At 49.1% G+C, this 26,469-nt stretch overlaps 1 protein-coding gene across 1 annotated transcript; it reads right to left on the bottom strand.

Moving 5' to 3' along the window:
- Window positions 1–12,041: 12,041 nt before the first annotated feature.
- LOC124699803 (vignain-like) lies at window positions 12,042–13,507 on the bottom strand. The gene is made up of 4 exons (XM_047232047.1): window positions 13,054–13,507; window positions 12,724–12,959; window positions 12,419–12,559; window positions 12,042–12,302 (listed from the first exon to the last, which is right to left on the bottom strand). Exons 1-4 carry the CDS (start codon window positions 13,505–13,507, stop codon window positions 12,042–12,044), a joined length of 1,092 nt encoding a protein of 363 aa, XP_047088003.1.
- Window positions 13,508–26,469: the final 12,962 nt, after the last annotated feature.

The raw sequence follows: 26,469 nt of genomic DNA, 5'->3' as shown, positions 1-26,469 counted from the left end.
TCAATAGAGCTTTCCCATCATAGTGTATGGGGGAGCATTTGTGAGTCTTCACGAAGCAACGATGATCAAGTGAGGCATTCCGGCTTGAGTAGAGGTTGAAGAGTTATCATCAAGATCAAGCGGGATGCGCAAGGCAAAGGTATGACCTTGATAGGTTTTCCTTTTACCGGTCTCAAGGTGGTTGTTGGGAGACCGGATTATATGATAGATAGCCGCACTATCAAGAGGGGCTTTCGGTTGAGTAACTTGATCGCATCGTCTTAGGGAGCTCAATCCTTTGCATACTTTGCATATCCTTATTGCTTCTTGGTGTTTCTCTGTGTGAGGTTCTTGAGCTTGTTGCTAGCTTTACAACAAGCCCAAGTTCATCGAAAACGGAATCCGCATGCATCTTCTATTGCGTTTTCGATTTTGGACGTCTTCACCGTTTCTTGACGGTGGGAGACTCCCTCCCTAAAAACATCTAAAAATATCCTGTGAGGAGTCTCCATATTTCCAACAAAATTGGTTTCATGTCAATCGGGGTCCGGACACAAAAGTTATCACAGTTTTAGTAAAACATGTTTTTCTTGCTGGCCCAGTTTTTCGTCCGGTTTGACCGGCCTCCCAACCGGCCAGTCCGGCGCGCAGTCCGGTCAACCGGTCGCCAACCGGGCGCCAAACATGCGCCTAACAGATCCGGTCTGCCGCCCGGTCTGCCGGCCTACAGACCGGCGGGCCCGGCGTGATGTCCGGTCGACCGGTCGCCAACCGGAGGAGCTCCTGGACGACGCAAAGTGACTCCGGTCCCTGGTCCGGTCCGACCGGCCCCTGCACCGGGCGGGCCGGTCTGTGGTCCGGTTGACCGGGCTCCTCGACGGTTGACTCAGCCCAACTTTTCCCCAACGGTTATATTTGCTCTTGGGCTATAAATAGCCCTTCTTCCACCTTGGGCTGAGTTAGTTCTTCTATTCTCTCTCCTCCATTGTTGCCTTTGAAGAACTTGCTCTCTCTCTTGATTCCACCCATGATTCTTGCTCATTCTTGAGGGATCTAAGAGAGGAGATCTAGATCTACAACTTCCACCAATCCATTTCTCCTCTAAGTGAGGGGAACTCTTGGGATCTAGATCTTGGAGTCTTTTGTTGACTTTCCCCATTGTTCTTCCTCTCCAATCTCATCCTAGCATCTGTTGTTTGGGTGGGATTTGAGAGTGAAGGACTTGAACACCTCTAGTGTTCTTGCTTTGCATCATTGCATAGTGTTGAGCTCTCCACCACGATTAATTCGAGTGAGAGACCGTGAGCTTGTTACTCTTGGAGGGAGACCTCCTAGTTGGCTTGGCGGTTGGTGCTCCGGTGATCTCTTCAAGAAGATTGTGAAGAGGCCCGGGCTTCTCCTTCGTGGAGCTTGTGAAGTGGTTGTGGAGCTTGCCATCTCCGGAGCGGAGGAAAAGCTAACCATAAGGAAAGGGCCATTATCCTTCGTGGGTGTGGTTCGGAGAATAGGGTGAGCCTTCGTGGCGCGGGGAATCCTTCGTGGGACCTCTACTCCTCCAAACGTGACGTACCTTGTTGCAAAGCAAGGGAACACGGGAATACATCCTCGTCTCCGCGTGCCTCGGTTATTTCTATACCCGAGCTCTCTTTCCTTGTGATAGCCATCGTGCTTGAAGTTCATATATCTTGCTATCACTTGTGCTACATATGTCTTGTGCCTATCTTGCTTAGCTCTAGTTGCTATTGTTACACTTAGTTGAGCTTAGCATATTTAGGGTTTGTGCTTGTAAACTAAACATTAGTTTAATTCCGCATTCTTACAAGACAAATCCGCAAGAGTTTGTAATTGCCTATTCACCCCCCCCCCTCTAGGCGACATCTCGATCTTTCACTTTTCTATCTCTTCTAGTCTTTCAAAACTTAGGTGCCTCAAGGGCATGTCGTTTCTAAACCAGTTGACCTAGTGCATAGTTCTCTAGAGTCGTGTGTGTTCTGTGTTTCCTCTTCGTTTTGTTTTGTTTCAACAGAGGGATTCTTTTCCATCACGATCTCTATATTTGTGGGTTCCACAAAATTCTGTTCTCGGTTTCGAGGTTTCCTTTTGCCTTGAATGTCTCCTCTTTATTTGCTTTGGTAGTTTGGAAGTTTTGCGTCGCTTCTAATAAGCTACACTGTGATCACTACCTCGTAGTATCCTCTGTGCCACTCATCTAGTAGTTGCTCCTTTTTCGGGTTTTAACCCTTGGACTTGAACTTAAGGTCCCCGATTGTGCTAGATTCTGGTATACGAATCTTAGTACATGAAGCTGTCCTTTAACCCAAGATTCATGCCATTAAACCCTAGTGTTAATGTTCATACATTACACCAGGATGGCTAAATTCAAATCAACCTAGCCTTCAAGCTTGTGGTTATTGTCGTGTTGAACTACGGCAATAAAGATCTTTCCCTTCCACTAGCTATCGCAGAGGTTCTTTCATTGAACCAAATGGATCACGACAAGAGTGCTCTTTGTGAGTCTCACATCTATGTTTGTGACTCTTCCACACCTCCCTTTTCAGCATGAGTTTCCCAAGGGTGTTAACTTGTGCATCTACCTCTCGGAAATTCTGATCCTGATCGTGTTCGTCTTCTTAGTTGCTTCCCGACCTTTGTCTGCTAGTTAGCAGCCAAGTTGTAAATGTGCATTGGTGTTTTCCAGTGTATATTACTCTTGTGGTTCGTCAATACATTCCACTTCGTTATGTCAGGAGAAACAAACTCCAGTACCTCGTCCATTTCTAAGACTTGGTCAAAGTGTTGTATTCCGCAGATTAAGAAGTCTCGTGAGCTTCTGTTCTGTTCTACCTTAGAGCATCACACACTTCTATATCATGAGATCGTGTTGTATCATGACCTTATTGATGAAGTGATGTTCTTGCACGTCTTTAACCACCCTCCCTTCGAGCTTCCTATGCTTGGGAATGTTGGGGTGTGCATATTGATGTAGCTATCTAAGATTCTTAGCAATTTTTATTACTTCGAAATCCAAGGACGTTAATGTCATTCTTAGCATAATTGGTTCTCCAATTATTAAGTGAAGTTTGATTGTGTTGCCAAGTCCATTTGTTCAGGCGCACATCTTCGGTCAAAGAGTTTGATTAATGCCAAAGCTCTCGAGACCATATCTTATTGCTTTTTTTAAAGCAAGATCCCCTCTCGAACTTAGTGATATAACGGTGGTTCATGATATTCTGGATGCCTTTCTAGGAGTATCACCATGTTGTTACATGACCGTGTTGTCAAGTTCATGAGTAAGTTGGTTCTATGAATCACTACTTCTCCAAGAAACCGTACATCCTGGACTAGTTGGTTGAGCTTAAACAACAACTTGGAGAGTTGAAGGACAAAAGCTCTATCCAATTTTGTTCCTTCATAAAGGGATGTCTAGTGTCGTTTGTGTTGAAGTCAGAAAGTATCTCCTTTATGGATATACTATCTTCCCCATATTTGATTTGAGTTTGGGTTATCGTCAAATCAAACTCAGTTCCAAGGACTATCTTGATGATGTTTATACTCATGGTGTCTCGTCTGAGTATACCTTCATGACCTTTGGTCTGACCATACTTCTGTCTCGTTCATGCAGAATATGAGTCCCTCATTGGAGTATCTTGATAAGTTTGTTATTGAGCCCATCGATGACATTCTTATTTCCTCCATGCTTAAAGAGATTCATATTGAACAATTGGCACTAATATTGGAAACTTTTGAGAACCATCTTTGTGCCATCATTACGTATGAATTCTGGATGTCATAAGTGACCTTCTCTGGTTCATGTGCATTTGCTGAAAGATGTCGCCGTGGATCCGAGTAGAGTTCCCTTTGTCCCTCAGGATTCATCGCAAGTCGGTTAGGCATGTGCAAAGTATTCTTGTGATGGAAGGTTGTTACCTCCATTGCTTGAAATGTTACTCTATGCACCCTAAGCCGTTGGCTGGTTTGTTCAAGAAAGAGAAGAAGCTTAAGAGCTTCAAAATCTTCTTTGGTGGCCCCACAAGGACTCACTTGTGTTACATTGCAAGTTCATGTGCAGGCAATTGCCTTTGGCAGTCGCAACCACATGTATTACACAATCTAGCTCAATCTTTTGGAGCTTGACATTGTGGTCCATGTCTTGAGAATCTATCGACTTTACCTTGGTGGTAACTGTTGAAAATTTTCTAATTGGACATGCGGAGTCTGAAATATCTTTAAACCTGACCTAAGCTGAATCTCAAGCGGCAATGATGGTTAGTGTTTCTCAAGGATTTTTTACCTAGGTCTCTTTGTAAATCCGACAAGATTGATGTCGTGGTTAACACAATTAGTTGGAAGACCTAATGCCAAGATTGTTGAAGTAACAAGAATAACCACTCTCCATAAGGATCTTGTACAACTTATTCTAGGAGTTGCCCTTATGATGTCTTTTCAATTCCGAAGTCTGACCTTCACTTGATGACCTATTGAAGGCTGGTCAATAGCCTAATAATGGTGTCTAGAACATCAAGGAGAACATTACAAACAAAGTTGCTAAATGTCTCCCGGTCAATCCCTCGAAATCATTTCTCCGGTGACAACAATTTCATTCGGGAAATTTCACTCCTCGGTGATCCTTGCTACGCCTTTCGACGATGCTTTTCCCCTTACTTTGGCTTGTACCTAAAGTTCCAATCAATTCACACGTTGTGTGAATTCGTCAGTCATCTAGGCCCCAGCCTTTTGCATACACTTAAATCGTTTCATGTACCCCTGCCAGAAGAGTGACTACGATTTTTAAATCCAAAGTTGCTCTCGTTGGATAATCATTCTTGCTTCTCCGAGTCACCCTCTTTTTGGGAGTGCCTCGTTATGGTATCAAAGGCAGTTTAACTCTTCGCTACCTTGTCTCTTCGTATTCTTGTAAAGCGTTGAGAAATTGCCTACCAAAAATTTGAAACTTCTTTCATCTCCTCCGTTACCTTGACGTGTTTCATGTTTGTCAGCTCAACTTGTTTCTAAGCACACCTTCCATGAGTTGATCATGAGATACTCGATCTTTGTAAAGATCCACCGTCCAGAGTTATTCCCTCTTTCCTTTAGAGTGAAGAAGGCAAAATGAAGAGCTCTTCATGGGTTTGTGGGACAACTTCATTGATGGTGACGTGGATCAACTTCTTCAACAAAGAAGATCATTGTGGTATCAACAAGCCCGTTGAAGATCGTTGTAGTCCTTGTTACCTTCTCTTTTCCTACCTTAGGAATCTCGGGGACGAGATTCTTGTAAGGGGGATAGAGTTGTAACATCCCTACTTTGCTAAACCTTAATTAGGAGTTGTTTGTGCATCATGAGCATCATATAAAATGCATTAGGAAAAATTTGCAAATAAATTAAAATGGAAACCCTAGGTTTATGCAAGTCTTTGTCTATTTGAAATGTTTCAAATGTTCAAAACCAAATATGTGGACCTTTGATATAAATAGGAAGGCCACTAAATATTTTCTATAAAGTTTGCACTAATTTTGAATCTCTCAAAAGGTTGCAAAAATAGCAAATGGCATGGAAATCTGGTCTGTTTTTAACTTTTCCTGGAAATCCCCAAGACCTAGGGGGATTTCTGAAAAATGCCCCTTTGTCTTCTACCTACAGCCAGGCAGGCTGCTGCCTGTGGCAGCGCCGGCCGTCGATCGGCCGCTGCGATGTGCGCCTCCACCCGCCGACCTCTGGACGAGGATAAGGCCTCCACGCCGCCCTCTCCCTCGACCCTATCCTCCCCCCTCTCCCTGGCTCCCCTTTCCTCCTCTCTGCGCCGCGCCCGAGCTAACCCTAGCTCCGACCGACACGTAGCCCCGCCGCTACCGGCCTCCCCAGGCTCCCCCGTGACCACCATATGAACCGTCGCGTCGCTGTTGTCCTCCCTGCCAAGCCACGCAAGCCGGGAGGCCCGGAATCGCCTTGGCCGCGCTCATCTTCTCCGCAGCCGGCAGCGCTCGCCGGCGTTGATTCGCTGCCGTCCGGCCTCCTCCGACCCCGCCGTCGAGCCCTTCGCGCTCCTGGTGAGCTCCTCCTTCTGCTGGTGCCCTCGCCGTCCTCCCTAGTGCTTTGTAGCGACGTCACCACGTGCGCCACCGCCGGCCTCCGCTCGGCCTCGTCGCCGGTGCTGCTCCGGCGGCCAATAAATGGCGGCGCCACCACCCCTCGACACGCCGCCTCGGTGCGCGTCTAACGCGCCTGGTCGCGCGACCAGGGGCGCCCCGTAGCCGCCGCGCCGCTCGCTACTGCCGCCGGCCGCCGTGGTCAACCACCGGCGGTTGACCCGGTGGGACCCGGCCGTCAGCCCTTTTTCTTTTTATAAAATGTTTTCTGTAAATAAGAAATCCCTGACAAGTGGGCCCCCATGTCAGGATTTTAATCATTTCGTAAATGTTTTATTAACTAATAAAACCCTGACTAGTGGGTCCGACTGTCATATTTTTAATGTTTTCCAGAAATTCTAGAAAATGGATAAAACTTGTTTAATTCATAACTTATTCATTTTATATCAGAAAAATGTGTATAATATATCAAAATCTTCAGAAAAATGAGATCTACACTTTAGTAGCACAATCATGCATGATTAAGCAACTTTGAACAATGTCCTTAATAGAAGAACAATTGAACCCTCTTCTTTAATATGCAGGGTTTATGGAATTGTAAAGTATTATGCATTCCAACCCTATTTAAATTGATGATCTTGATATAGGAATGCTTTCAATAACTTTAACATGTCATATCATCATTATTGTATGCGCATTGCATCGATGGCATGTGTTGATTGTTATTTCTCTATTTCTAGTGTTTGCTTCTTCGCGATCGATAGAACACGTGCCCGAGACGATGAAGATCGGCAGCATCGAAGGTCAATAATATTCCATCGACAAACAAGTCAAGCAGAAGATCTCCAAAGATCCAATATCGGTTTGTCAGGGACAAAGGCAAGCCCTAGCCTGGTTCATATATGATTTTGAAATGCTTTTACTTCTGGTTCCTACATATTGCATGCGATTCAAGCTGTCTTTTACCGATAGGTAGAGTTATCCTATCTATTGCATATTCCACCCTTGTAGCCTCAAATCCATGATCCACTGCTCCTAGCATACCTAGGTTTGGCATGTGTGCGTTGCTAGAGCCTTTATCTCTCTATGCTTAGCCATGCTTAGTTTGTTACGCTACTACTCCGGTCTTCGGACTGGAGCCTTACAATACAATGAATCTAGCATGATAGGTTGACGTGGTAAGTGTAGAGATGCTGTTAAACATGATTAAAGGCTCAAACGAAAGGCCACATTGGGATGTGGTGGGTTGTTTCATTTCTGCCGACCCTAGGATGCGAGTTCTCGCCTCTTGAACCAAGACCGAGCGTACAACCACACGAGGCCCTATTATTGTACCCTCTCGACTCACTAACTTGCCTAGTAGATTCCATGAGTCACATAGTTTGCGTGTTATTTGGACATATGCATGGAAAACGTTTGTGAAAAGGTGCATAACATACAGGTAGGTAAGCGTGGCCGTGGTGGCTGGGGTTAGAGTCCCTGGAGAAACCCACCTCGCCTCACATCGTTAAGGACCGACTTCGGGACTTGACCCGTTACGGCGGAACAATCCTTAGCGCGTGACTCATGGTCTCGGCGACAGCAAGTTAAAGGTCGTGGTCAACCACTCTCTGCCGGCTTTCCAAGGAAGAGAGCTAACGTACTGGCACTAAGAATCGGTTGGCACGTGTGGATAAAGTTGTGCACCCCTGCAGGGTTAAATCTTTTCGAAAAGCCGTGTCCACGGTTATGGACGACTTGGGAATGGATTCTGTGATCATAGACAACTTCAACCTGATCGTAAAACTTGGCAAATAATGTGTGTTTACGGATACCTTCTCCGGGTGTTGAGGGGGTGATCCGAGGATAGTGGTTCGAGATGATGAAGATTGGTGGATACAATATGATGATCAATAGAGATAGAGATATCGCTCTCTTATCCCCTTTCAAATGTTCTGAGTAGTCGAACTTCTCCTCCCTCTTGTTTAATAAAGGAAAACTGGCTTTACGCAAAAGAAGCTCCACGTAAAGCCCGCATACCCGCTTTGCTAAAAGGTTGTACTAAGTCTTGCTGAGTCCCTGTACTCAGCTTTGCATGCTTTTGTTTCAGACGAAGTCTCTCCAACAGATGGTGGTTTCTAGTCGACATCGACGAGTAGCTTGGGGTTCCCAGGTGGCAGCCTGGAACCTATGGGCTGGGATGTCGCCGTTATGCTCCTGGCCTCTTAGGCCTTTTTCTATCTTGCTATGTCTAATAGCATAACTTCGCTTCCGTTGATTGATGTATGCCAGGTCAGTGACCTCTGCTTGTAATACTTTGGTTCTTCGCTCAGTTATGAGCTTGTATTACTTCTTGAGTCGTAGAGTCACTGTTGTGTTACCGATTCTCTCACTGTCTCTCGAGCTCTAGGTTAGGCTTATGTCAGAAGAAGATCTGGTATTTGTCTAACCCTGATCCCGGGGGTGCCACACCAGTGTAGATGGAGACGATGATCCTCCTGCTGTCTTCCAGAAGTACTCACCTGTGATCGTCGCCCACGGATCTCCCTCCTTCCAGATGCGCATGTCCTCCTCCTTCAGTTTGCTGGGGGTGGTGGCGGGGGAGGCTGCCGTAGGCTGGCCAGTTGAGCCTCCATGGCGCCAATCTGCTCCTCCAGATTGCTTGGAATTGCCGGCCGCCAGCAATTGGGCTCTGCCATGGCCGCCCTCTCCTCCTCTGATGCTAGGCAGCAGTACAGGAGCATGTACTTCTGGACTAGCTTCTCGTACCTCCATTGCCGAGTCTCCTCCGCAACCCTCTCCTCTGTCGCCGCATTGCTGCCATGGCCTTCCTCCGCCACCGCATGTCGCAGCCCTCCGCGACGGCCACGAGCAGGTGCAGGTGCTGGAGCCATGGGCCTGCCCCTCCACCGCGGCCCTCCGCGACGGGCAAACCCTAGCGGCGGCGTCCGGCCCGTGTTGTCCATGCTCCCCTCCCCTTGGTCCGCCATGCATCTAGGGTTTGCTTCTGGTCGCCGCCGCAGAGAGGAGAGGAAAGGGGAAAGACGACGAGCGGAGAGGAGAGGGCTGCTTCTGGTCGCGCGCGATTCTCGCATTCTGTAAGGACTTTTCTGCAAAAACGGTTTGACGGTTGACCAGGGACGCGTGGCAGCTCCAGAGACCACTTGTACCAACGGTGCACATCCAGGACAAGTTGTTGTACCACCTGAACACGTTTTGGAAGATGTTGTATGAAAATGCACATCCAAGACAAGTTCTTGTACCTGTGGTGCAATTACCTCTAACACGAATGTCAAAACTACCGGCGACGGTTGTTCTTGTGCCGCCCTTCAGCCATAGGGTCTGTCTATTTGATGAAGCAGATAAGACCAACGTCACGACTAACCATCTGACAGAAACAACACAACATTATATAAGCTCATCAACGTTCGATATATGACCAGTGGCAATCCAGCAAAACAAGTGTGAAATGGTTTTCGAAAAAATGGGCGACAAACCATTTCTGCCACATTGTCACTGATTTGTCGTAGACCTGTGACGCTCGGAAATAGTGCACTGTCGTCACCGCTTTTCTCAGGCCCCTAGGTCAGGTCCACAAGGAAGAACCAACAACGGATTTTTATTTTGCGTGCCACCGGTACATGTCGCGCGCGGAGATCAGTTCACGAGTTACCGCTGTTGATTTTTTTTTGCCTGTCAGAGGTTCGGCTTACCACCGGCGGACTTTCAATTTCCCGTCATGCAAGCACTTGCGGCTATAAGCCTGTTCCTAGTAGTGGCCTTTGGCTTTTTTTTTATTACCATAGCCGCTTGGACATCACGTAGGGCGTATCTGGCCCTGCATCAGCTCGCGACGGTGCGGCGTGGAGCGAGGAGCAGCCACCCAGCCACAAGAATCTATTTTGGATCATAAAATCAAACTATGTCGGATCCTCAGCTAGGGTTTATGGAGGAGCTGCGTACCTAAGCATCCATGCCATGACATCGAGAGGGGAGGATGCAGTTGTTCTGGGACGGTGGTTTTGAGGCGACTGTGGCGGACGGAATGGGGAATTGGGGGGGCGGACGGAACGGGAGATGACGAACTAGAATTTTCAAGGAAAAAGTCACTTGTTGCCACCTTTCTCTAAAATTCTCTATTTAATTGCACCTAGTTCTACACATCCGTAATGTATAGATATTTCTTAAACTCACATGTTCTCGAATAATCTAGCAAGATATATGGACATGTAAGCATACTATAGAAACATGCACTTGTGACCAGAAGCGAGTTAGAAATTATAATATTGGCCACCATAACTTAATTCCCCAACGAATATGTTTACGTTGCTTAGACTCAAGGTGAAACATTGTGTAGTAAAATATTTGATAAAATGCTCCCAAGCTAAAGGTTAAAGTATTTGTTTGACTAAATACATAATGAGTCCAACACGAGAAAATATTTTTCTGACTATAATAGAAAATGTGTTTGAGATAACCATGATGTATAGTGTTTAGGGGCATAGAGAGCGACATGATATGGTTTGCTATTCATAGTATGAACAACAATACTAGTTTAAATACTGTATTGAATAGCTTATCAATAGGAAACTATAATACCTTTACTGAGAACGGAATAAGTTAACTGAAAGTAAAGATGTTTGGTATAAATATATGAGAATCATTATTTGTAGCTCGAATTCCATAAGGTTCCAGCTAATGATTAGGTATGCAAGAGCAGTGGAGCGCTGCCACCGATTATGTCCGTTGATGTACCTCTTGACATAACAACAAAATCGTTTTTCAGGGCCACCGACCTTGTAGTTGGTGCCCTTAGGCTCGATAAGTTTGATCGGAGCCACTACAGTGGCTCCAACTCCTTCGTTGTCTGCTTCACTGCGACTTTGAGATAGTCGAGTAGCTTTGTTTCTTGCTGCTATCGAGAGCAAGCCATGTTGGTGGCGAGTCGAAGAGTATGTGGAACGCCTAATGATGAAGTAAGGCTAGGACGAAAAAATGGTGCCCATGGTTGTCTGCTGGCTTAATTATATGCAACAGATCAGCATAGCGAATAGGATTGTGTGTCTTGTTTTGTTTGTAAAACTTACGCATCCTCTGATGCTTATTGTATGTTCTATGTATCTCTATCGCTAGTGCTAGGTTTGTGCTAGGAAGAATCGATTAGAGTTATCTTTGTTAATTAGAAGTCAAACCCTTTGAACCCTATTCTCATATGCTTTATTACAATCTTTGTTTGATGTCCTTTCCTGTTTTCATTGTTTCCGTTGAGATAATTTGCAAGGGAACATGCGGACAGCCGAACAGGTTGGGGCGAGATTGTGGCCTCCTACCTGTTATATTCTGATCCAAATTCATTCTAAAGGAAGGCTAACTTCTGACGAGCAGAGCGAGCCCCCCCCCCATAGGGATCGATGTCACCGCCTATATATACCTCTTTTGAGCCGCCTGCTAGGGTTTATCTGATTATAAGATAACCCACGGTGTTTGTAAACACTCCCCGATATAGTGAAGTTTTGCTGGCTGTCGCCCATGGTTTTTTTCCCTCTGTGTTGGAGGGGTTTTCCACGTTAAAATCTTGTGTCTCTGTTGCGTTTTTCGTTATTTTCTTGTCGCGTTTATAACACTACCCGTGGATGTGTGAGCTGGTTTGTACTTTGTAGTGGCCTTTCAGAAGGATACATGGGCCTGGTTTCGAGGAGTAACCTAAGCGAACTACCTTTTCATTTGATCAAGATGGTCCTCTAATCGCATCCATTGGTGTTTCAAATAGGCATCTTAAGTTAATATATTTATAGTAAGTTGTGTTGTCTTCGATGCATTGCGTATTCTGCAATAAAATTACATTTGTAAGCATTTATCGGTGTTTTTCCTTCCTATTAAAAATACCTTTATTATGTTTACAAGAACATTTTGCAGAAAGTACACAACATTACATGGGGAGATTAATTTAGTTCTCCCTTTGCACAGATCTTGCACTCTGAAGGATCAGAAGCAATCTAGAGCTCATCAGTAAGAGACCCTTTCTTGACTGTCGCATGTGGTGCTGACTTGGTTGGATACGAGGCCTCCATTGCGATGCCACACAACCCCTCGGCTTGCTTCACACCGCGCTGCATCCTGATGTAGCCCTTCTCACCCCAGGACTCTCCCCAGGAGTTCTTCACAATCCAGTATTTGGTTCCATCTCGGGTAGTACCGTACCCCACGGCAGCGACACCGTGGTCAAGATCCGTGCCGCCGTCTGTGGTGAAGACGCCCTGAGTTCGTTGGAGTGATCGGCGTAAGTCGATGCATATATGTATATATACATATCATTGAATATGAGTACACATATGCATCAGCTGCATGTAGAGTTCGAGCGAATTATACGCACCTCGGAGTAGAACTGGAAATCATTGCCACCGGCGTCTATTGCAACTGACACGGGCTGGCCCGCGACCGCTTTCTGCAGAGCAGACTCGTCATTGGCAGGGACGTCCTCATAGCCATCGATTGACACGTCGTGAGAGTTTTCCTGCAACATGGATAAAATGTCCCTACTTCAAATCTACAGATATCGCGGAATCGATAGCAAGTACTTTGAGTTTGAAAACATATGGCAGAAAAAAAAAACTCGGTAATGGGAAGTTAATCTTTAGATGTTGACAAATTAATTAAGAGTTGCCTTAATTTGTTCACCTTGGACTGGTCGCAACTGTTCTGCTGTTCTTGGTACGGATAGTTGGACTCGGTGGTGATCCCTCCATTTTTTTGGATGAACTGGAAGGCGTAGTCCATGAGACCGCCGTCGCAGCCATTGTTGTTCACGTTGTCGCAGTCCATGAGCTCCTGCTCCGACAGCGACACCAGTTTCCCGGTCCTGATCTTGTTGATGCCCTCCACCGCCGCGATCGTCGAGAACGCCCAGCAGCTCCCTTCAACAGTTATTTTTTCGTCTCACACAGCTCCGTAGACGGAAATGCATGTCGATCGAAAACAATGTACTCAGAAAATTCAGGAATCACGTACCGCACTGGCCTTGGTCCTTGATGGCGGTCACCGCGCCCTTCTGCCGCCAGTCCACCGCCGCCGGCAGGTTCTCGGCGTCGGCGTACATGAAGCTCCCGTCGCCCTTGCGTCCGCCGCTCAGGGAGCGGTGGTGCCGCACCCTGGACCCGGCGTACGTGCGGCGGAACTCGTCGGCGGTCATGTCGGCGAACTTGTTGAGCGCCAGCCTGAAGGGTCTGTCCTGCTTGTTGGCCTCGTGGATGTACCGCACGTTCTCCTTGAACACGTTGAACCGGCGCGCCTCCGCGTCGGCGCCGAGGCCCCTCCGCGACACCGTGTGGTGGCTCCTCCACGTCTCGTAGAGCCCCCGCAGGCTCTCCTCCGAGGCGAGGTCTTTCTCCGTGAACGGGATGCCAAGCGCCGGCGCCGCCGCCATCGCCACCACCACGGCGAGCAGGATAGTACACCTCCACATTTTTGCTGTTGCTGGTTAAACTGATGGGGATGCAAGAAGCAGAGAGCGGAGCGTGGTTTATATAGACGTTGGAGTTGCATGTCCATGGGCTTAGAGTGTTGCTGACTGATTATGGTGGAGATGATGGGAGGTGAGAGGTGGCGGGAAGGAAGACATGAACTTTTGGAAGATCGGGATAACTTGAGCAATAAATGGGAACGAAGGCCGGCTTCGGTCATGGGCTGTGATTGGTGGATGCTGGAGTGTTGGCGTGGAATCGCGAACTGGCCAAGCAGAGCATCTGTTGTTGGCGTTGATCTAGCTGATCAGTTCCTACTTGCCCCATTGAGTCTGAACTCTGTGCTGGAACTTTCTTCCAACACTTCGATCCTCTATCCAAGATCGCTTCCTCTATTCCCCTTGTGTGGACGGGCTGGAGTCCATATGTTGAGGGCCCTTTATTTCTGTTCAAAGACGGAAAAGGATTGGTATGTGTGATGTCTATGGCCGTTGAGGTAAAGGAGCTTTAATTCCGGTTCAAGAGCTATGCCTGGAGATAAGACGTTAGAGATCTGTACGTCATGAGTACAGGGCATGCCGTGCAGTTTTTGTTACATTTATGAAAAATATCTAACCTAGCTATTGTTAGGTCTTAGTCGTCATTACGGGAACATTAACATAAGATTCCATGGGAGGTGATGTGGCGCCGGTGGAGGAAGCCGGGCGGCACGGCTACTTGGCCGGGGCCTGAGGCTCTCCGTCAGTAGCCATGGAGGATTCGGTGGAGCGGTGGCGGCCTCCGCCCCAGGTAACAATTTTGCGGCGGTACGCTTGATCCGCGTCGTTGTCCTCTTCCTTGGTGATTCGGCAGGAGGGATTGGCGGCGTGGGGGCTGCTGATCTTGTTTTGTTTTTGGTGGCGGTTCTCGGGTTTCTCACATGCGAGGACGAAGATCTTCCGGAGGTCAGTTTGCTTTGATCTGGCTGGAGAGATGAGTTCCGGAAAGCTCCGCTGGCGAATGGAACAGTGCATCTTTTGCCTACAGTTTGCTGGATCGGTGGTATTCGGTCACCTGCACCCATGTTTTTATTCCGACCGTTTGGTTCCGGAGAGAGCGGCACGAAGCTCTATTATGTGTTGACATCAGGTGACTTTTTGGTCCATGGTGAAGTCAGAAGAAGGAATATCATGAAGGCCGGATTGGTGGACTGGCTAAAGGAGGTTCGAGTCTCCGTGATGCTGAGGGATCTGCTTGGCGTTCCGGGCTCTGCAGCAGTGGTATGCATGTGGGGGCGGCAGCACAGGAGAAGTTCAGAGTCTTACCTCTTAGGTTGAAAACCCAAGGTCTGGCCTTAACTAGTTGTGCCTGGCAATATTCTTGTTGGAGGCATTGTTTGAGAGTGGGGACTATCTTTAGGGCAAAAACCTAAGACCTTTGGTCGAGCGACAACGGCGCTGGTGCACTGTTTCCTTCTTGGAGGTGTCACTTTTGGAGAGTCTGTACTTCAGGTGTTGTAACGGTGGTGGTTGTATTGCTGTTGCTAGGTCTAGAATGTTGTAGCAGGACTTTTATTTCTTAGTTTTCTTTACTCTTTTTTGGTTGTGTGCATCCGCACTGCCATTAGGGTGGGGCGTTGTTGCAGAGGCTGGGTGTAATTGGTATCTTTTGATATTAATATATTCCCTTTATCTAAAAAAACATAAGTTGCTCATATTTAGAGCATCTAGTGAAACTTTAGGCAATATATTAGGATATGTTCTTACATGTGATTGAAGTAGTCATCCTAGGCTGCTCGGGCTGTGGCATTCCACATGTTGCTGGTGCTAACGAAGGGGTATCGCCTCCCGGGTGGCTAGAGGCGACTCCGGAGGCACCATCGTCCTCTACCAACAGAGTCCCTCCTACGCCACCCCATCTACCTCGCAGTTGTCGAAAGGAGGCCGACAGACGGCAACGGCGGGCGATCTCTAGATCGAGGGGATCCTGTCGCGCACGACTGAAAACCTCTGCATGTGCGGCTTTGAGGAGTTGCGTTACGAAGCCCCGCTTCATTGACCTTGGCACCATCCATCATAATACCGAGATGACTAATGCTAGGAATATCCATGAGGTTAAGTCTGGAAGGCTCGAAGGTTTCGATGGCTCATGTTGAGTTCGAGACATGGTGGAGGAGGGGTTTTGGATGCGATGAAGAAATTTCTTCACAGCCATTCTGCGATTATGGTTTCGTTTGCGGGGCGATATTCACATAAAAAAATTGCACCTGATGGTGGTGAGCCTAATAATTGGTGATTTGCAGTAGCGTCCTAATTGGTTCTACTCATGTGAGTGCTTGATCACTTGGTGGGATCTTTTTTCTTTATCTTTTTTTGTTGTGTGCATCTTGATGTATCAGCTACTTCTTGGCATTATGATGACGAGGAGGCTGGGAGTAATTGATATTTTCCATATATAAATATATTCACTTTATCGAAAAAATCCTAGCATGCTCGTTGCAGGCTTGAGGCAGAGGCGCCGCATCTGAAGTAGATGTAGTCAATCTAGAGAACCTCTCGATCCCCTCCGGCCTCACCTGCACTAGCTTAGAATGGAAATGGTGGTGAGGGTTTGGTCTTCCCATTGATTTAGCACACCCTCAGATTGGACTAGGTTTTCGGGGATTCTTAAAGGAAGCTAGATGAACCGTTTGTTGATATAAGAGAATCGTACAAAGAAAAGCCTTCCTCTGAGCCTCCCGGGTCGCCTCGCTTGGCGGCTCCGGAGGCCACCGCGCCGCCACCACCTAGTAGCCTCCATTCAGCCATCCCAACCACCCCGCCGCTGCCGGAGGAAGCCGTTCGACGGCGGCGGCGGGGAGATATTTTCCCAACCTTCCTTGCTTTTTGATCTGGTCTTTGGATCTCTCCGGCGCAGAAGAGCAGTTCGTGGATATGCGCTATGATGCGCCCACTACTACTCACCCAAAGCCGTGATCAGCGGCCGAGATCCCCGGCGTCCGCCACCGGTCAGATGCGCCAGCCACGCCGTTGTGCCTTGCATGCCATCTGATGCAGATCGTGGACATGGAACGGACGAGGCCTTTGGAGGATCGACTTTAGTCACGTTCATGATCGATCTTGCCTTGTGCATGCAGCATATCAAGTCAATCTCATCGATCTTGTCCACGCAGATGCTGGGCGGCAAAAAGGGCCATGGCACCCCGGCCTCCTCTCCCACCGCCGCCGCCCAGGATGTCGTCGGGCAAAGCCTGTGTGGCGCAGCGGCGGCTCTGCTCTGTCGCGGATCCGAGGGCGCGGCGGCATCCAGCCCCTACGTCCATAGACGGTGATGCGGGTTGACGACGACCTAGGCGAGGCTTCTAGCTGGCAACGACGGCAGGTGGTGGTGCGCTGGTCCCTTTGGGTTCGGCGAGCTCCCCCTTCTCCGTCCTTGGTGTGCAGGCTTCCCCGGGCTATCTCTGCATCGTTGAGGGCGTTCGGAACCGGTGGTGTCCCATCTCCTGCGCCGGAGGTGGTCGGCGGTGAGGGGGCCTGCCGTTCTTCCTAATAAAGGCGTTCGTCCTAGGATTCCTCTCGCACCAAGTGAATATCGGTTGGATGCTTCTTCCCGCCGAGTTGGCTGGATTGTCGTGTTCCGGAAGGTCCTGCCGGCGATATTTATTTTGCGATCAATGCCTGAAGATTGTTGGATTGGGTGCTGTCGGTCATGCACAACTATGTTTTTTGTCTAACCGTTTGGTTCAGAGGGGGCGCTTCGAAGCTTTGCTAGCTGTTAATATCATGGAGCTCGTTTTCTTTCCATGGTGTTGGCGGAGAAGGGCATGAAAGCTGAGATCGGTGGAAGCAATGGTGGTCGGATCTTGGTGGTGAGGTGGAATTGGCTTGGAGCTTGGTGACTTCGAGCAAAAGCTTGTATGTGGGGGCGACTGCACAGGAGAAGTTCAGAGTTCTATCTTTCAGGATGAAAATCCAAGGTCTGGCCTTAACTGGTTTGTGCCTGGCAATGTTCTTGTTGAAGGCATTGTTTTGAGAGAGAGGACTTTCTTCAGGGTGAAAACCTAAGATCTGTGATCGGGCAACGACAGCGTTTGTGCACTGTTTCCTTCTTGGAGGCGTTGCTTATGAAGAAGCTGATCTTCTGGTGTTGTCTCGGTGGTGCTCGAGTTTTTTATCTATGTAGTGGGACTTTTCTTTTTGGTAATTCTTCTTTCTTTTTTGGTTGTGTGCATCCTTTATGCCATTAGGGCATGATGTTGTTGCAGAGGCTGGGTGTAATTGATATCTCTGCAATATTAATATATGCTCTTTATTGAAAAAAAAAACATGAACCGTTTGTGAACCCATCATGGTAGGTAACTGTGCCCTGCACTTTACATGTGCGCATTGGAAACGAGGGACCAAAACCATTCCACCAATCAGGGTTCTGTTAGGATCGAAGGTCACGATTATTGGCTAATCCCCCTTCCACTTAATGCTACATTTTATACGATCAATGCCGAGATGAACCTACCACAATTACTCCTTTCGATCCATAATAAATTTTCAAATGAGAGGCCTTAGCCTGGATTTATATATAAGGCCCCGATCGGCAACACAAAGGTTCTCATATAACTCCAACGCACACCAAACAACATCAGTTTGATCACCCTGATCAACGATAAGATAAGCCACGTCCGACAGAGGAAGCTAAGTGACATAGGCATCCCCAATGGGCCTGCCGAAGATAGTACCCGGGGTTTACTGAAGGCCCAGGACTCGAAGAATAAGAAGATTCGGAAGCCCATTTAGTGTTAAGGAAAAATAGATTGTATTAGGAAATATAGAGACTTGTAATCTTACGGGACGGGTATGAAACCCTCCCGGACTCTGTAACTTGTATACTACGAAATCCTCGACTCCACCTCCTATATAAGGGGGAGTCGAGGGACGAAGAAAGGATCGAATCTATTGTCAACGGAACTCTAGTTTTTACAATCAGCGAGTATTTTTCGGCTGAAACCTTCGAGATCTACTTGCCCTCTACTTCTAGCAAAACCCTAGTCTACAATCTGTAGGCATTGACAAATTAATCCTTTGTCACTAAGCGTACAAGACAACACACACCCACACACAGAGAGAGTAGCAAGATAGACTCTCAAGATGGAGTTGAAGCTCTTGTATGTGTGGGAAACCTCCTCACCGCGCTTAGTGACTCATCTAGCGGGTCCATGTCCCTCGGTTTGATCATAACCGTCAAACACTTCATATGAATCAACATTTGATAGGAAGTTTATTTACCAGCTTCCCCTCAACAGTCAACTTATAGTGAATATTCCACAGTGACTAGCACTGGGCCACGAAAGTGAACCAAACTATCCCATGGAGAGCTTCCGAGAGATCTTGTGCCAGTGCAATGAAACCCCCAATCCTAGAAGGGTTCCTGATGTGAGCATTACCCTTCGGGTACTCGACATTGCCCTACCTTGTCTGGCCCAACAGGGGCCCATCTGGAGATTCGTGGCCCAAGGAGGTCCAAGATGTCGGTTGCATGGTGATTAGATGGAAAGTAACAATTTCTTGAAGCACAAGATGAGGAAACGTTCGAGTATGGAAGGATTAGATAGAATATGTTTGTATTGTAACCGAATCTGGGTAGGACTCTTGGGACCTTGCCTCTTATATAAAGGCCAGGAGAGGGCTGCCGGATCTCTCTCTCTCTCTCAACCTTTCACGCATACACCAAACCCTTGTCACCTTGCCTCTCTGCAAGAACACATCGCAGTCTATCGGTTTCCCCATTGTAATCGTTTCCAAACCATAATCAAGATCAGACATGCATGACGTATAGGTATTACCTCTACGAAGGCCCCGAACCTGGGTAAATCTCGGCTCCCGCTTGTCTAGTATCCGACGTTTAGTGCTAACAGGCAGGCCTCCACTAACCCTAAACCTCTCATGGTGGGCATTGCCGAGGAGCCACCTCGTCAGTTCCAATCGCACTTTAAGATCTCCCTAGCTCCCGCCAGTGAAAATATAGCAAGGGGGACATGAAAAACATGTGGTTACAATCTTAAATTTCCCCACAAAGCGAACAAGCACCCGTACAAGGTCCATGCCATATTGCCACCTGCTCACTAGACAGTAATTGTCCCCTAATCAGCTGCCATATGAATAACTTAATACTGGGAGCTACTCTAGAGCGCCACGCATCCCCAATGTGTGTGTGGTTATCCCCCCCTTGCGAGTGCCGTAAATTGATAGAGTAGAGAAAGAGCCAGACGCCTCAAGGTCCCAAGACACGACGTCCTCGCTCAAGTCATCCGGCAGAGCATGTACTTCCCTACACAGTTTATCCAATTAAACCGTCTTTGTGAGGCCAAACTACCTCCGAAAACGAAGGCTCCACTCCCTCGGGGATCTGTACACCACAAGAGAACCGTGGACAGAGATGAAAAGTTTCACACAACAACTAAAGAGGCGGGGAAACCTCACCCGAATGGGGGCATTTTCCAACCACCCGTGTAGCCAAGAAAAAATGTGTGTTTCCCTTTGCACACCTTGTGTTTTCCCCCCATTTTGAAGTAACACTTGACCTTTTGGATAGCATTTCAAAATTGGGAGCCATGAACCAGAACTTCCTTCGAGAAGAGGTCCAAACCGCCCAGGTATTTGGCATCTATTAACTCAGCCCACATTTCCTCTATGTTCTGATAGAGCTTCCAGATCCATTTGAGCATCAAGGATATGTTCATGAATCTCGTATTGAGAATCTGCATACCCCAAACTCCTCTGGTTTACACAATGTGGCCCAATCCACCATGTGGTGACGCATGTAAAATGCATACTTGAACTTTGTAGTTGTTATCACCAGAATTTGACCAAGTCGGAGGTGGGCCGCGATCAAGATGGACTTGAAGATATATGCGTAGAGAGATGTGTGAATCGGCCTTGTTTATCAAGTTTGGGCTAGTTAGCCCGTGTATCTTTATATAGTAGGTTACGTAGAGATTAGAGTTTATCTCGTGCGCGGTTAGTGCACGCCCACATTAGAAAGTCCCCTGGACTATAAATATGTACCTAGGGTTTATGGAATAAACAACAACCAACGTTCAACACAAACCAATCTCGGCGCATCGCCAACTCCTTCGTCTCGAGGGTTCCTCCGGTAAGCACCATGCTGCCTAGATCGCATCTCGCGATCTAGGCAGCACGAGCCTGCCTAGTTGTTCATGCGTTGCTCGTGCTCGAAGCCTTTTTGATGGCGAGCAACGTAGTTATCATAGATGTGTTAGGGTTAGCATTGTTCTTAGTATCATATGCTTTCGTAGTGCAACCCTTGCGCATCTAGCCGTCCTTGTACCTCATCATGGGTGCAGGGACGGCACCCGCTTGATCATCGTTTAGTAGATCTGATCCGTTACGGTCGCTCCTTGATTCATCAAGGATTAGTTTAATATCTGCAATAGTTAGGCCTTACAAAGGGTTGGAGGATCCAGCGGCATGTAGGGTGTAGTTTGCTGCCCCTAGACAGGACGTTCCGAGGATCAACCTAGTGTTGGTTTTTAGGCCTTGTCTAGGGCTGGCTTACGATCACCGTGCGTGAGCGCGAGGCCCAATCGTGAGTAGGATGATCCGATTATGCGGTGAAAACCCCAGATCGTCGTGGATCTCATACGCTTTATCTTGATCAAGCAGGACCACCATATATTCGGCCACCTTGGACGAATCATGGGTGAATCGGCTCCATGAGCCGATTCACAGGACAACCTGAGAGCCGATCGAGGCTCGTATTTAACGTGTACGTGTGTGCCCCGCAGGAAACTAAGCGAGGCATCATCCACACCTTCCCGACCGGGTATAGGTCGGGTGGCACCCCTTGCAGTTTGCATCGGCGCGCGACCAGGAGGCTTTGCGGGCCGTCGCTCTGAGGGACTGGGGCCAGCCGCAGCCCTAAGTTGTTCCCGGCTCTACGGTGTTGGCCAGTCACTGCCCGCCGGTGGGTTTCTGACGTCAACACATTCTGGCACGCCCGGTGGGACCATCTTCAACATCCACGACATCCACCACATCGCCATCTACATCCGAGATGGCGGAAGAGACTCCGGTCACCTACGAGGACCTCACTGGCGAGCTCAAGAAGGAGTATGACGAGGCCAAGGTCCTCCTCGAAGCCGATCTCATCGGCTCTTTCCACAGGACCCGCTCCCATGGCATCAGATGGAAGGGGTTCTCACCTGAAGGCGCCCTTGATGGAGTGGATCTATCCACCCCGTCAGAAGAACGCACCAGGTCGCTGCGTCAGGAGGTCAACTTCATGGTGGCTCATTCGCTGCACCGCCACTCTGAGAGCCTGGTGAACACGTTGGAGCGCGTCGCTCTTCGCGTGGTCCGAGAAATCATGAGCCATCGGTACTCTCCGTCGGGACCAGCTCTCGGGACGCATCAAGGAGAGTTGCCGCTCCAGTCCCGTCCGCCGCTGCCACATGCGTTGGCAGCACCAGCTGAAGTGCCGGCTACACCGGCATTCGTCGTCTACAAGATCGGTGGTGACCCTAGTGACTACCAGTTCTTGGCTGAGGCGCCCAAGGAGATCCCGCACGGATACGCATGTGCATACGTGCCAGACTGCAGCACCTGGGCACCCTCGAACCAGGTCGCAACAGCGGGGACTTCTGGGGCAACAGGAGGAACGTCGGAGGCAGACCCTGAGAAGCAAACGTGGCTAGCTAAATACGCCACTCCGACAAAACTCCCGAGCCCAGCTCCTGCAGTTGGCTCAGAACCAGAAAAACAAGCATGGCTGGTTAAGTACGCCACTCCGACGAACCTTCGGGGTTTGGCACTCGCAGCCATCACCGCGGATCAGATTTGTACGATCCTGAAAGATCGGTTCGGCATGATGCCGAAAAGAAAGGCGATCGGCTATACCAAGCCGTACCCCAACGAGTACGAATTGATCCCGCTACCACCCAAATATCGGCTCCCGGACTTCACAAAGTTCAGCGGATCAGATGGTTCCAGCTCCATCGAGCATGTGAGCCGATATTTGGCGCAGCTGGGCATGATCTCAGCATCAGACGAGCTGCGCGTGAGGTACTTCTCACAGTCCCTCACAGGATCGGCTTTCGGTTGGTACACTTCGTTGCCACCGAACTCAGTCCAGAACTTGGAAGCAGCTGGAAGAGCGGTTCCATGAGCAATATCACTCGGAGGCTTCCGAGGCTGGCATTGCCGATCTAGCACAAGTACGACGAAGCGCGGGGAAACGAGTGTCGAATACATCCAGCGCTTCGGGACCGTTAGGAACCGATGCTATTCGGTTCACGTAAGCGAAAAAGAAGCGATCGAGTTGGCGGTGGTGGGTCTATCATCATCGATCAAGGACGTGGCCTCCCAAGCGGACTACCCTTCATTAGCACACATGGTGCGAAGGCTGTCGGCGTATGAACGAGCGCCACCCGGATGTCTACCGGGACAAATTCAAACGCGTGGTTACCATGGTTGACGCAGGCGAAGATGAAGGCGCTACGGGAGAACAAGAGGTTGCGGTGGCTGAGTGGACTCGAGCGGCAGGCCCGATAACCTGCAAATGGGTGAAGCCACCGGGGCCTCCAAGAGGGTTCGACTTCGACGTGACTAAAACGGAGCAGATTTTCGATCTATTACTCACGGAGAAGCACATAAAGGTACCCGAAGGCCACAAAATTCCTACGGTGCGAGGAGCTGAACGGAAAGCCATACCGCAAATGGCATAACACGTACTCCCATACCACCAACGACCGCAGGGTGTGGCGTCGGCAGATCCAGAGGGCGATAGAAAATGGGCGACTAATTTTTAACCGGTACGCCATGAAGGTCGACACACACCCCTTCCCCGCCGTCAACATGGTGGAGTTCGCCCACCTCGGAGGGTGCCGGCCTGATTTCTCAGCCAACATCAGCATGGTAGAGCTTGGACACCGCTCTGAGAAGGACGGGGATGAGGACAGCTGCTCTCAGAGCAAGGACGCGAGAGGGGCCGCTCCATGCGATCGGCTCCGTCAAGATGGCAAGCGCTACGTCACGGAGGGGGAAGTGAAGAACATAAGATATCAACGACCCCTCTCTGATCACCTCCTCAACAAGTATGTGAGTCAGTACGACCAACGCCGGCAACACGGCGACGATGATGAGAGAGACCGTCTGGCTAGAGGAGCCAGAAGATATCGTCGGCTCGATCACAATGAGGAGGAGCACGAGCGCCGTGCCACGGAAAAGCCAAGGGAGCAAGATGACAACGCCAGGCACTGGGACTGCCCCTTCTTCAGACACTGCTGGGATTCAGGAATGAGCCGATTGCCAACAATCGGCAACTGCCCAGAATGCAACCGGAAGAAGAAGGAGGCAGCCAACGTGTCCGTATTCGAGCGTTTAGGGCCTCTCCCACCACAGAGCAAACGCGCTGAGTCCCCTCGCTGGGCAGATCTCGAGGATTCAGAAGACGAGGGACAAGAAGAGGAAGAAGATAGGTGTCACCGTCCAAGATGGTGCCCTGATGGTCTCAGCCATTCACAGAAACGCAGGGTTCAGCGGTTGCGCGGTCTGGAGGAGGCCGAAAGGTTATACTTGCATACGCTGAGAAAGGCACGACCTGATCCGGGCTGCGAAAGTCCGGAGGACCCCGGATGAGGAGGGACTGCCGCAAAGAAAGGAGTGGCGCCCCAAGCAAAGGAAAGCCGATGATGAAACATCGGCTGGCACAAACATGGTGCTCGTTCGACCGGCGAGGTATGGAGCTCCACGATCACACGATGCACTCAAGGTGGACGGCAGCAAGCATACCAACGTGATAAAGTCAGAGATTGGGCTAGTTTTATCTGCCGGCTTGGACGAGTAACAAGAGCACGTCAATAAGCGAACATGGCGAGGCTGATCCCCGCGATCGGCCCCCAAAAATTTGTGAAGGGACGTTACAAAACCTTCACCGAGCAAGCAACGTGGAGGCCGATTCCAGCAATCGGCCAAAATTATCCTCACCACCTATTTTGCCTGGGATCAACGTTTGACCCAACAGGGACTGCCTGAAGAGCCGATACCATCAATTCTCTTGACAGAATCGGCTCGGGGGGGCACCTAGGTGGATAAAACATGAGGATATGAGATAGTACTATCAAATATGGGGGCCGATACACAAATCGGCCTAAAAATTTCAAAAAATTTTGAGCACAGCCGATCCAGGGCCATCGACTCAAGAGGAATAACTGTTGCGATCAGAGGGAGGTTTTAATGGAAGAAACTCCTCAATGGAGTAGTTTAAGGGCTCGGATCCTCTCTTAAAGAAGAGCAGCTTGGACGTGCAGATCAGGTATGGATTGCGTTAGATCTGCCAAAGGAAAGGAGCCGATCTGACCAGCAGGGCGCTAAGAGCGGACTGGAGAAGCTCGGGGGGCAGCTCGCCTTGAAAGCTCTCTGCTAATTCAGCTATCCTGAAGGGACAAATCCTGAAGGGGAAGCCGATTTATGTACAAATCGGTTGGCTCTGCATGATCAAGCCCAGGCTAATTCAGCTAAGTTACGCGTCCTCGTTTCTGTTTTTGCCTTGGCAAAGACTTGGGGGGCAGCAGGCCTGGTAGATGCTCTGTGTAAAAGCCGATTGGGATACCATCGGCTGATCCTTCATTTACAACTTTCTTCACAAATGATGAGTACTGGCGAGGATTATTGGGTTTGGTTGGGAAAGTTCAAAGGTTTTCCTGAAGATCCTGCATTTTCTGCCAGATTTAGAAAATCATCAGTTGGAGAAAGGAAGGGCAAATTTCGAAGAACCGATGCGGTGCTATCGGCTTATTACGCATTGGCAAAAAGGGGCGAATCGGCGAGGTCGGAAGAGGGAATCGGCAAATCAAATTGGGGAAAAGTTCTTCATTAATAGGAGAGATTTCTTACATAGTAGAGCTGATTGCCCTCAAAAGGGGATACATTGCCCCGCCTACTTCTACGGGTCCTATACTAGGGGCCCTATCTACGGGCTGTTGCTGCCCTCGTCGTCGCCGTCATCGCCGCTGTCGGCGCTGCTCCCGACCGGCTCGTCGTCACTGCTCCAGCGGCCGCCGGCAGGACCTTCATTGTCCTCATCTTCCACGTCGTCGTCGTCGTCGCTGTCGAAGTCACTCAGATTCCCCGGCCAGGGGCAATGGCGCTTGGCCGGCGGCTCGTCGTGGGAGCTGTCGTCGTCGTCATCCTCCTCTTCCTCCTCCTTCACCTCCTCGGAGGTGGCTCCATCCCAGGGGAAGCAGTCATCCTCGCTTTCTTCCACCGCTTCCTTGTCGGCGAGGAAGCGGAGATCGCTCTCCCCATCAGTCAGGGACTTGTCGTCCTCTGACCAGATGGAGAAGTCATGGTCTGACTCCTCCCCGGCCGCAATGGCGCGGCGAATGTTGGCCGCATGGACCTCCGCCGGGTTGTGCTCCGGCGTCGGCTCGCGAGACGAAGAGGACTGGGTGGAAAGATCCGATGAGGCAGAGGAGGAGGAGGACATGATGGCGCAGGAGGGTTTGGGGGTGCTAACGCGTAGGAGATGCAGAGGAGAACTGTTTGGGGCGGTTAAGTAAAAGAGGGCATGGTTGAAATTCAATGCCACAGCAGTTTCCGAGGAGGTGGTGCTAAAACTGTCGAATCGTGCAGAGAAGTTGAGGAGGCAAGTTATCATGATGAAGAACTCTGCGATGGTTCTGCTCTGCCACGACATGACCCGACGAAGGAAAGGCGTAATGATTTTGGAAATGTCATTTCCAAAACCAGGGGGGCATGTGTTATCACCAGAATTTGACCAAGTCGGAGGTGGGCCGCGATCAAGATGGACTTGAAGATATATGCGTAGAGAGATGTGTGAATCGGCCTTGTTTATCAAGTTTGGGCTAGTTAGCCCGTGTATCTTTATATAGTAGGTTACGTAGAGATTAGAGTTTATCTCGTGCGCGGTTAGTGCACGCCCACATTAGAAAGTCCCCTGGACTATAAATATG

Source organism: Lolium rigidum, chromosome 3 (genome assembly GCF_022539505.1).
Source record: "Lolium rigidum isolate FL_2022 chromosome 3, APGP_CSIRO_Lrig_0.1, whole genome shotgun sequence".
Lineage (NCBI taxonomy): Eukaryota > Viridiplantae > Streptophyta > Magnoliopsida > Poales > Poaceae > Lolium > Lolium rigidum.
Note: the sequence above shows the minus strand (reverse complement) of the source record. Positions and strands in the feature narration are given on the sequence as shown.